The sequence below is a fragment of the Ornithodoros turicata genome, chromosome 1, assembly GCF_037126465.1.
Source record: "Ornithodoros turicata isolate Travis chromosome 1, ASM3712646v1, whole genome shotgun sequence".
NCBI lineage: Eukaryota > Metazoa > Arthropoda > Arachnida > Ixodida > Argasidae > Ornithodoros > Ornithodoros turicata.
In genome coordinates this window covers 37042342-37054625 of record NC_088201.1, presented here as the reverse complement: position 1 = coordinate 37054625, position 12284 = coordinate 37042342, and the positions used below count along the sequence as shown (strand labels likewise).

The following is a 12284-nucleotide window of genomic DNA, read 5'->3' as shown; positions in this document are numbered from 1 at the left end:
AACGATCGAGCTCGTCCCTTGCCCCGTGCATGCGTTACTACTGACTTCTTCGATGTTACTCTTTTATTACTCGGTGGATTAGGGTTGGGGCTGACCCTACGATTTATTATGTCGTACGGCAGCAAAGGGGTTTGGATAGCAACCATTTCATAATACGGCTGCGTGCGTCTTGTGCAGTGCAGACTGTTGTCACTATAGGGTCCTTTCTGCAATGCTAGAGGGAGAGAGCGCCTTAGTTCGCGTAATAGGTAAGTTGTGACCTTGAAGGTGTAACTAAGTTTGAAACCGTCAATAATGATCCGGTTTATCGCATTGAGAAATTTTATGAACATCAGTGAGGCACGTTAACTTCCGTACGCGAAAGATCACAGATCGCAGGGCGTTTGTAGATTAAATTGACAAAACGCTTGTATGTGTTGATGTGAACTTTTTTGAACTTTGTGAAGTTTTTACAGCCGATGATGCTAGTAAAAGGGATTCGGACATCCCAAAACTAATATTTTCCTGGCGTCACACCAAGGCTCACTCTCCTCATGCCGCGCTTTCTTTCTTTCTTTCTTTCTTTCTTTCTTTCTTTCTTTCTTTCTTTCTTTCTCTCTTTCTTTCTCTCTTTCTTTCTCTCTTTCTTTCTTTCTTTCTTTCTTTCTTTCTTTCTTTCTTTCTTTCTTGAACTTGGAGAAGACGGTAGCCTAAGTGAGCTGGTTTACTTTCTTTTTGCCGCCGTCCTTAGGACAGGTCACGTGTTTCGCAGAACGAATGATGATGACGGAGGCTGGCTCAGTCTGATGCCATTGCTACGGGTTGCGAAGCGGTCATAAAAGCATATCTCGTTAAATACAGGGTGTGTGTAGATAAACCCCTGTGGCATTTGCACACGTAACTCGTGGTCTGCTTGCCTGACGAACTTCCGGTGGCGCATGATGGCGCATTTATGCATGCGAAAGCTACAGAAAAATCGTGGAAGCCATGCTCTGCGTAAATAGTAAAGAAATCGACGAAAACATCGGCTTCCCTGCATCAGAATATAGGGCAATATGGCGGTCCCAGGAGTGTTGTATTCGGGTACCGCTAGTGGAGCTATCGGTGCAGAAACAGAAACTATGTCCCATATGGATGCTCATCGGTAGTGCCCCTAGCGGTACCTGCACACTCTCCTGAGAGCGCCATGTTGCCCTATTCTGACACACGGGAGCCGATGTTTTCTCGCTTTGCTTATTTTTTACGCCGAGTATGGCTTCCACGATTTTTCTGTAGCTTTCGTACGGCTAAACGCGCCACCGGAAGTAGGTCAGGTAAGTCGACAACGAGTTACGTGTGCAGACGCCACTGGGGTTTATCTGCACACACCCTGTACGTGGCATAGAGACACAGTTCACTTTTACTGATTAATCTGCCGCGTAGCACAATATGTGCACAGTGTAATTACATGGTTCCCACTGGTCTTTGAAAGCCTTGAATTCGAAAATGCTGTTTTCAAGGTATGGAAAGCCATGGAAATTTCCACTGCCTTTGAAAACCCTAGATTTTGCATCTTTTTTCTTATTCTCGCAGAGCTGCAGTGTATATTTCGCTTACCCGGAGTCAGAACTATAGTTTCGAAACCACAGGGGTTAGCAATAGCAATCAGCAGCGGAAGCCTGAAGCACAAGCAATGGCGCCCTTCGTTGTATTCAGCAGCCTTCCTTTCCATCCTATTATCTTTAACATTCGGGGGTCCTCAGTCACGTTTGTGAACGGTTCACTATTGCGCATAGTCCCCATGTATTCTGACGTGTGGTATCTCTAACTTATAAATATTGTTCCGATATATTGAAGCCCCGGCAATGAACCGTGTTTTACATCCCCGGGCAAAATACGGCCGAGCCTTCAAAGGTCCCTGAAAGACCCTTGAATCGTAAAATCGAATCCTTGAATTCTTCCTCCGATACATGAGTGCGAACCATGATTATTGGCCAGCAATTCCAAAATTGCCACAACGTATTTTAATGTGAGCTAATTGGCGTCACGTAATACAGGACGCTATTACAGCATGGGGTAAATAAAGAGGAGCCGAGCAGACTGTGCTGACAAGTCCGCGGTCATTATCCGTTTTATCCACATTCTACACACCGTAGATATGCACGGTTAGCTGACCGCTGGCAGCGGTTTTTACGAAAGTTTCTATTCGTGTGACGCTCTGTAGCTTCGAATAAGGAGAATTTTAGAAGGCAGGGGACCCCGAGTGGGCGCTGTCCGTTCCCCGATGCTTATTAGTCTGCGACGCGCCTTCGCGGTGCGCGTCAAAAAGCGCTGCCACATCAGGTGGCGCTTCCGAAGGTTTGAAGAGGAGCGGACATGCGGAGCCTGTCAGAACGCGTGGGAGAACGCTTGCCTTAGATTTGCATATGGCTGTCCCTTGTCGCGCATGGAAATGACCACATTATCCCTTCCTGTTCTTGGAGAGACATGTCGGATCCTCTGCCATATATTGAAATTTTCGATCGGCTGCCCATCGATGCCACGCCGGACCCCGTTTTCTCTGCTGCTGCGCTCTCCCCCGCTGTGTCTTGGCCTGATTTGTTGCTCACACGCCGATGTTCCGCCTTTAGAACCTTTCCTGGCGTTATATTTTAGGCGGAATTGGTCGCCGCGACAGGTGGGGCTTCCTATAATATTTATGTTTACCCTTGTTCGGGATTTCTTTTTTACAACTGTGGATTCGTGACCACTTATACGATTGGAGATGAATCTGGGTGCGCTTCGGCGGGTATAACTGCGCCCCCCTTCCTGTTGCACTTTCGTGTGATCAGCAGAACATCGAACCGGAACCAACAATCGGGTCGAGTTGGCTTATCGGAAAGCGCGATTCGGCAAGTGCAAAGTTGTCTACGTATCCACAGCACAATTTGAAGCTGCTTTCCACCACTTCTTTCCTGGACCTGCGTGAGTCGTGACTTTGCCCACCGTGCAACTATAGCACGCAGTCACACCACTACCTCAAGCTTTGTTCTAAGTTTGTTTCTCCTTTTTCATTCTTTCACTAAATTGCACGTGGACACCAGCCCCCGTGGCTGAAACATCCGCCGCGGGACTTGGAATCGTTCTCACTCCGGTACCGCCTGTGCTGACGGCTGTATTCTTAAACGATCCTCGACTCGACCCTTGACTCTGGCTGTTCCTCGACGCCGGTTTTCTGCTTCAAAAGTCGACCTCGATTGGAAACTCCCCCCGAGTAGGGGAAATCCTCCACGCTTTCCTCAAGTATTACGAGGTAGCACCCGTGCTTCCTTGATGGCCCAACGGCTCCTGAAATGGAGGACCGCTTCATTCGTCCACTGACAGGGATCGAGGCGGAGTGTCGAGTGGAGGACCGTTTAAGACTGCGACGGCTGTGAGTTTTCCCCGGGTTTTCCTCAGACGCTTTGAGACAAATGTCGGGTCACAGTTGCCCATAAGGTTGGGCCACCATCTCAGTTGACGGGAATGCGTCCGCCCAGCCTCCTACACTGCACACCAGGCATGAAGGAAACCAAGAGGGCTCGTGATTCATTTCTCGTGGCCGGTTGACGTGTTCGAGAACGCTGGAAGATTGATGTGTAAAACCTGCCGGAACGACAAGTGGCGCACTCAGGCCCCCTTTCACTGAGTAAATAGGACTGCTAACAAGCGCAAAGGACTTAATTGTTCAACCGGAGAGCTGCGTGATCGATGGGATGCTGCCAGACGAGACTGTCGGGGAAAGCACCAGATAGTCCAAGATGTATGTGTCGACTCTCTTGCCGGGCTCCGTGCCGGTTGGAAGTTGTCTTCGTTGCGTCTGACAAACGTTGGGAGCGTTGTGCCAGAAACAATTAAACTCGCAGTAGAAACAGTCCTACAAAATTCGCCCACGTGTCACATCCCACGTCCGTTGTTGTATGGAACATGTTCCACTAACTAGAACGGCGATATAGGATATACCGACTTGGGACTCTCGTTACCTGCCTGCAGTTGCATAGACTGCTCGGCGGAAGTTGAGGGTATAGAAGCGCACTTTGTCGCCCGCGGGCAAAAAAAATGACAAAACGATTCGGCCCAAGCGTCATGAGCGGTCGTGACGGTGTGATTGGGCTCTGTACTCGTGCAGTCTATCTTGCGTTGGTTAATGATAGAAAATTGTTGCCATTGACCTGTAACAGCCGATGACTCTCTAAATAAGAGACGAACAGGGCCCGTTGGTACATGACAGCAGCGAAGACGGCGAAAGTAACACAGAGACAGACTGGGAACGTCCAACTTTCAACTTTTAATCATAATCAACCATTACAACAACAACATATCATATATCATATGCTGCAAGGTTGAAAGTTCGACGTTCTCTTTCTGTCTCTGTGTTACTTTCGTCGTCTTCGCTGATGACTCTCTGAACCTGCCCCTGCGTCTGATTTTTACTTGATTGATATTACTAGTACATTCCTACCAAAATTTCTGAGCAAACCCTACATGGCCGATTTGTAATATCGGTGCCTGCAATGCCACCATGAACAGACAGGTTCAGTCGCAGGCTTGTTGATCTCCCGAGTGAATTCGAGCAAAGATTCTTCGAGTTCAGGAGACCTGAAACGGAGTTTTTTGACTCGCCGTTTTCCGCGGCTGTGGAAAACGTTCCTGATGAGTTACAAATGGAACTGATTGGCCTGCAGTGCGACGCACCGATAAGAAGTTCGCTGAAGTTGGTGCGGCTTCGTTTTATTCTTAAGTTGGACGAAAGTATCCGACGATACGTGTGTTGTAGCAGAGAAACCTGTCCATGTTCGGTACAACATATGTCTAATAAATTCGTGGCTTTACGTCGCGAGACACATGTGTCCACATACGTCTGCGAGCAGGCGTTTTCTGTGATGAACCTGAATAAGTCTAAGTTAGGCTCACAACTGACAAACGAACATATCAACGCAGTCCTTAAGAGTCCAACTGCGCAATCACTTTCACCGGATGTTGACGCAATAGTTAAGAGATATCAGGTTTCCTCAGTACACAGCAAATAAAAAGGACTGAGCAGCGCTAAGTAACGCAAATACATACGTTTTATGTCGTTTTAAGTTCTGCGTTGTCATCTATATCAGAAACAGGCTACCCCAAACACGTGGTATGCGGCCCGCGTACTTCCTCCATGGCTCGAATGAGTTCGGCACCCCTGCCGTAGACCTTTCTATCTGACCGATGCACACTAATGCCATACAAGATAAGGGGCTTCGAAATGTCTCTGATAGCTTGTCTTACTTTAACATCCATGTTCGATGGCAGACAAATGAATATAGTCCAACGAAAAATGCACTCCAACATAGTAACGGAGTTCAAGAAGTATCCAACGTGCGCACCTTGCACGAACCGAAGCAGGAAGGGGCCTTTTTTTAGTTGGCCAATCCAAACTAGTGACTCTGGTCCGAACGCAGTATGGTGACCATACTCTGGTCATGATTGAGGTTCGGTCTCGTGCTATTTGCCGCGCATCGGCTTGCCTTTTCTTGCACACTCGCTGCTCGACATACCACCTTAGTATCAATAAACTGTAGCGGGTTACGACGTCGACAGGCTGCGCGACATGAACTGTAAGGTGTAACAACAAAAGCCTGACGTTTGCGTGTCTGCTGTCTTGTGTCAATGAAGTTCAATTTTTAGACGAAGATACAAAGTACCTGTTGAAAATAATTGTTCCCACGTCGTAACCGATGTTCGTCTCTATTTGTATCCCTGACGTTTTTGATACTGAGTCCAGGAGCTCCTACTTTCACCTGTGGAGACTCGCGAAAATGCATTTTGTTACATTCTTTCTTTATTGATCGTCTCTCCTTTGGGTGATCCCGAGTATTTTTTATCTGCAGTTATCTGCAGTAAAAAAGAAAGGAAAAAGGGGAGTATGCTGAGTGCCCCGCTGGCTTAGCGGTGTCGCCTTCGCTCCTGGTGTGCGTTGGGGGAATTTTGTCGGGGGCTGCTGGTGGGCGACGGACTTAACGATCGAAAGATAAAGTTCTAGTGGCTATTAATCAAACTCCAAAGTTGCTATGAAGTAGCTAGCGTTTCCGAGTGAGTGGAGATAATGAATTCTCAAGGGGGTCGAGAGTGCCCACTGCGGATGCCCGTACCGAGGTGGGCTTTGGTTCCTCTCGTAGTATATGCCGCTTTGCTCCGATTACTGGATGACGTTGCCTGCACGGATGTCCATTGGGGAGCACTTTTTCCGCCTCACCATGACACGGTATTGAGTTGTTGGGTGAAATGTGTGTCTTTCCCTGTTCGTACACACCAGGGGGAAAATATTCGCGAATCCATTTATAACTGGCTGGTTATAATGGGTACAATGTGATGCACGTTGACGGCTGAAGGGAAACGTCGCTCGCGAGGAAACCTGTTCGTCGTTTCATTGCGGACCGGTGTAACGATTCGGCTTCAGGAAAATCGTGCTCGTTTTCCTTTTCAGTTTTTGCGCATGCTACGGGCTTGCGCTGAATTTTGGACAGGCTCGCCCGTATTTTGGAGCTACCTTTCGACCTTGTTTCGGATCATGCTTACAATGGTTCGAATACACGCCTCCGTTGCGATTTTTCTAATTCATTGCATCATCCAGTCTTCTTGTATTGTTTTCGCGGCTGTGCTGGAGGAGCTCCTGGTCTCGCTGTGTGACCTGATATTTTACTAGAATTTTATCTCCGCTTCTGGTGGCAGCTCCAAGGTCGTGCTGTAGACTGGGAGGTGGTGGGTTCGAATCCTACCACCGGCTGCGCTGTCTGAGGTTTTCCCCTGGCCATATCTTCCAGACGGATGTCTCACAGCTTCTCCGGAAGTCGGCCCAGGACACATGCCAAACCCCCTGTCTCTCACTCCTTCCTGCTGTCCTCTCTCCATCTATCCACGTCTGTATGCGCTCATAGCCACAGTTGCTTCGTTGCGCTAATACGGAAAAAATTACCGACACAATAAAGGGCAAGCGTATGTTATAGCACTCCTGTAGCAACTTGTTCATAGAGATCGCCCCCTGAGTAGAGTAGAGTATCGCCCCTGGCGACGAAACTCCCCATTCATCACCTCACAATAAAGTTGTTTCAGAGAGAGTGAATCCGGTTATTTGTTTTCAAACTTTTTGCTCGCTGATAAGCATGTTCGTGATAGGGTGTTCCCTAAATTACACCATTCGAGCCTTCGAAATCGAATAATGGCTTTGCAGCGGCATATTTATTTATTTGAAAGATACTGCCGGCCATCTCTTGATGGCCATGGCAGATGAGGTGAGTACACTATATACAACACACGGCTATACACAGTGCAAAATGTCAAGCGTTAAACATCTGAAGTCTAGAAAGAAAGTTAGCCTACAAGATCTTGTAAAAACCGGGTTGGTGATGAAATTTGTGTAGGACAAGAGGGCAATTTGTTCCATTCTCGTACAGTACGAGGGAAAAAAAAAGAAAATTTAAACACATATTTATTGCAACGAAACTCACGGATTAATTTACTATGTTTCAGTCTTGTGGATCGGCTCGAATTGGAAGTTAAGTAATCGCAGAACTTGAGCCCATTAGTATACCACTAACTATATCGTGCAAAAGCTTGAGACGCCGAATTTTCCTTCGTTGAGCCAAGGTTGGCAAACCAGATTTAGCATAGAGTGAAGTCGAAGGTGTGTGCTGACCATATGCATTATATATAAATCGAAGGGCTTTTTTCTGCACAGATTCTAGCATGTTAGTATGCGTCTGTACGTAGGGATCCCAAAGAATATCCGCGTACTCTAAAATTGGCCGCACTAACGTAGTGTAAGCCGTCAGCTTCGTTGCAGACGTACAGTGGCGCATCGTCCTCCTCAGTGACCAAAGTTTACGGGATGCTTTGGTAGCAACTTGTTCAACATGCTCGGCCCAGCTTAGGTTTAATGCTATTGATACACCAAGGTATTTTTGGTTCTCCACTTTACTCAACACAGTAGTGTTGTAACACACATGAACACGCACTTTTTCACATTGAGCTCCATCTGCCACATTTCACACCAAGTAACAATAGATTGAAGACAGTTGTTTAATTTGACTTGGTCGTTAGTAGTGTTTATACTAGAATACAAAATGCAATCATCAGCAAAGAAACGACACTGGATTCCCGGAATGGCGATGCAAATGTCATTTATAAAAATTAGAAACAGCAACGGTCCAAGCACGGACCCCTGTGGTACTCCGGAGAGAACTGCCAAGGAATGCGAATCACGAACTGCTTACGATTAGTAAGATAGGAGTGAAACCATTGCAGTATACGATCATTACTTATTATGTTTTTCAATTTATACAACAGCTTAGTGTGCGAAACTCTGTCGAATGCCTTTGATAGATCTAAAAACACAACGTCCGTTTGACCACCTTTTTCTACAACAGAGGCAAAGCCATGAACTATGTGTACAAGTTGCGTAAGTGTCGAGTAACCTCGCCTAAAGCCGTGCTGCTCTTTCACCAAGAAAGTACTTTCTTCCAAAACGCTAATTATGTGTTTGAAGACAATATGTTCCAGAACTTTGCTACTAGTACTTAGTAGTGATACCGGCCTGTAGTTAGTAATGTTTGATTTATCACCGCTTTTAAATATTGGTACCACTTTGGCTACCTTCCAGTCAGACGGGATTTCACCCGATCTTAAACTGGATTGGTAAATGACACAAAGAAACTTTGAACACCACTCTGCATACCGCTGTAAAAAAACATTGGGTATCCCGTCTGGACCACACGCCTTCTTCGTGTCCAGCCGGGGGAGCCTATCTAAGACACCTTCTGTGAACACTTCGACATCGCTCAGACCAAACCAGGTAGAAGAGAAAGGTGGTTCTGTACAATCGTCGTTGGTGTACACAGAGGCAAACCACCCGTTGAATTCATCCGCGATTCTCGCGCCATCGACAACTGCCACCCCATTGAGTTTAATCTCTTTAATCGTATTGTCCTTTTTAACCAGATGACGCCAGAACCGTCTTGGATTATGTTTAAGAAAGTTGTGCATAGTAACATTAAAGAAGTGGAAACGAGAACGGCGTACTAGTGAACGCAATTTTTGACGCAGTACCGGGAGTGAGCCTTTGTGCCCTGGATGGAACCTTTCTGTCCTATTTATTTTACGTTTCAACTGTAAAATCTCACGCGTTACCCAAGGATTACGCTTCTTCCGCTTCACTGTGCGCAAAGGCACAAACTTTTCGATGCACTCCAGGGCCAAATTCTTAAAGAAAAGTCACCTTTTGTCAACAGAGACTGCGGTATCCTCACAAAGCACAACAAATCGGTCAAAAGATTCTTCCAGCATGTCCACAACATCAGTATCACTTGCCCTGCTGAAATCACGATATTTGTTGGTCTCAATATTTGTCCCCCAGTTAATTGACATGTTCAATGTGCAAACAACTGCATCGTGGTCAAGTATTCCGTCTGCGATCGACACATCAATTAGCGATATCATCATATCGATAACATTCTAAGACCGTAATTGAAACTTTGGCTCCTTTTTTTTTTTTTTTTTTTTTTTTCGTGGCGCTCAAAACTAGCGAGTTTCACGTTTACAAATTAGTGTGCGGCAAGCTTTTCTTCGGGCTTTGCGAATCGCATGGGCATGGGAGAGGCAAACCAGTGAAGTCAAACATGGAAGCGAGCCTATTTTTTTACCCCTTCTAACAACTCTTTCGGCCATTATGTAGATAACCTAGCTTATAGCCGATATCCAGAGAAATAATGTGATCGATAACCTGGAATATTAGTAGGAAACACTAGATGAGACTTCTTTCGCGAGACCTTTAAATCTGTTTTAGCACGGTCTACAAATATGCCTATGGACTGCGGTCTCACTGACTTCCTCGTTAGTTCTGTTATTCATTAATAATATTAATATTAATAAAAACACGTGGCAGTGGTCGCAGAGTTGTTGTTGCACATTCTTGTGAATTCCGTGACATTTGAGACACTTTATAATGTGTACTTTTTCTTTTTCACGTTTTGCTGTTCGTCACCTGAAGGACTTCACATCGGTAAGCAATTTTGGAATGCTTTGTTTGAAACCAGACGAAATCTACGTATTGGACACGGCCAGATGCACTGTCACTAACCAGTGTTTCAGAAATCAAAATAATGATTCAATGCACAATATTCGATACGAAATACTGGAATTCCTTTATCGGGGATAAAATATGCTAGCACCATGCAGCGATACTAAACGTAAAATGTCGTTGTCGATTAAAAAAAAAAGGGGGGGGGGGATATAGAGCGAAGGAATGGTCCCCGAAAACATGGCAGATTTTTAACTCATTTTTGTCGCTTTTGTTGCTTTTGTTCTCCCTCGCATTTAAGGGCAAGGGTGATAGCGCGCCTTTTGCGAACCAAAACAAGATGATCTCAAAAACTGCCAGCTTTCGGCGCATTTCCTCGCGCTATATTGGCTCGATCATTTTTCTGCAAACGGCAACAGCATCACCGCACCAAAATTAACCGACGTTTTCATTGCACCGAACTTCTATCTGTAATAATTAAAAGGTTCATTGGTCAAAATTGAGGAGGACAACACTCCTGGAGGTTATACTTGCGCGGCAGTATGGTGTCCTACTTGATCGGGAATATACTTTCGTTTATTGTAATCGAAGGGAAAAAAGAAAAAGAAAAAAAGAAACATTTTCCCTGTTTTATAAAATTCTGTCCTGGTTGGCGCGGGCAACCTGTACATAAACACATATTTGATGACAAAATGGCTGCAGGTTTTTTCGTCGCTGTCGTCTGAAATGTTGAAACCACACTCGGCGCGCATAAATTTTGGCACTGTAGGTCCCGGACGAAAGTCTAGCGCAATCAGCACTTGGCGAGCTCACTGTCAAAGTTACATACTGTGTGCACTGGGCTATTTTTTATCGTTTCATCAATGTACGTTTCTTTTCCTTTCATGTCATTCATCGATGAACTGAAACGACAGGGAGTAAGTAGAGTTGTATTGTTTCTTCTGTCCATACCGCGTTTTTCCTGATGGAATGGGCCGCATCAGTCTTCCCAACAGATCGTTCCTTGGCTCAAATTGCTGCGTCTATCAACATTTGTTTCCTGATAGAGCTGTTAAACGCACCGTAACTCTTGAGCGGCGCTCTGCTGAGCTGTCTGGAGAGCTGTCCATGAAGAGATACAGATACTTTATTTCCAATCACGCGTGTTAGGCAGACCGTGTAACCTTTTCCTCATCAAGATCTTGTTCGTGTTAACACCATGGGCAAATACTTGCCAATAGCTTGCGCAGCGGCTGGAGGAGCATGACGTGGGACTGCCGGATATCCGGGTGGGTTCTACGCGGTGCCGCTTGCTGCCGCACGTGGCCCTTCCAAAGCACACGCGGGGAGCATTTTGCAAACAGCGAGGGTTGTTTTGTCGAAGGCTTCGAAAAAGTAAAATGCAACGGTGAAATGTGAGTGATAGAACACGCGATGACAAGTTATACTCTGTTAACATTGATGGGAACAGGTTGAAAATAGATGGAACGAAAAAGACCGTTACATGCGATAACGAAAAAAAAGTGCACCATCATTTATCCCTAGAAACCTTTGACTGATGAGATTGAGAACCATTGTTGCTTCGGGATAGCCGTTTTTTGTAGCAGTGCTGCCAACCCAAGCGGCTCAACCTGCTGAATGGAAAAGAGAGGTGCACCAATGAGCACGAAAGATCTTTCCACACCTATACGCTCTTGCACATCGATGGCATTAAGTGTGCTGCTTGGTAACTTTGGGGTACTACCTTTAACATACGTGCTCATAAGAATGATAGCAAAAACTGACAGCGTGAATCATACGGTAGGAAATGCAGAAACTTTGGGGAAAACATTGTCCCCAGCACAAGAAATAGTAGCCGGAGTTTTTGGAAAACGTACAAGTTTCGCGAGAACATTTCTGAAAACACGATAAGGCAATTGCCTGATTCCTTTGGAGTGAGTGACATCACGTTGCTGATATCTGATTGACTGACAGCGATACGGAGTCACTGCATAAGATTCTGAGTCGCACACGACTACGTTTGGTTCCGATAGCCACGATAACCTCACTAACGGTTTGCGAAAACTGCCTAATGTTTCTAGCGCAATTGTCACCGGAAGCAACATCAACGGAGGAGTTCCCACCACTTTCCTTTTATTTTTTGGTTTAGTGAGTAGTTTTTATAATGTTTGTATTAGAATTCTAACGAAAGCAACACGAAGATATAAAATAAACTTTATCCCTAAAGTTACTTTGCAGTTTTGGGGTTGCCGAACTTCTTGGCATGTAAGCCGCCCCG

The 12284-nt window shown here is 45.7% G+C and overlaps 1 protein-coding gene across 1 annotated transcript in view; it reads left to right on the top strand.

The window, feature by feature from the left end:
- Nucleotides 1-10086, top strand: part of LOC135385289 (ankyrin repeat domain-containing protein SOWAHA-like) — a 30304-nt gene extending 20218 nt beyond the window's left edge. Inside the window, exons 7-8 of the mRNA XM_064614551.1 lie at nt 9998-10009; nt 10072-10086. Of these exons, the coding sequence (XP_064470621.1) occupies nt 9998-10009; nt 10072-10086 (27 nt within the window). The remainder of the gene's footprint in view (nt 1-9997; nt 10010-10071) is intronic.
- The last annotated feature ends 2198 nt before the right edge of the window (nt 10087-12284 follow it).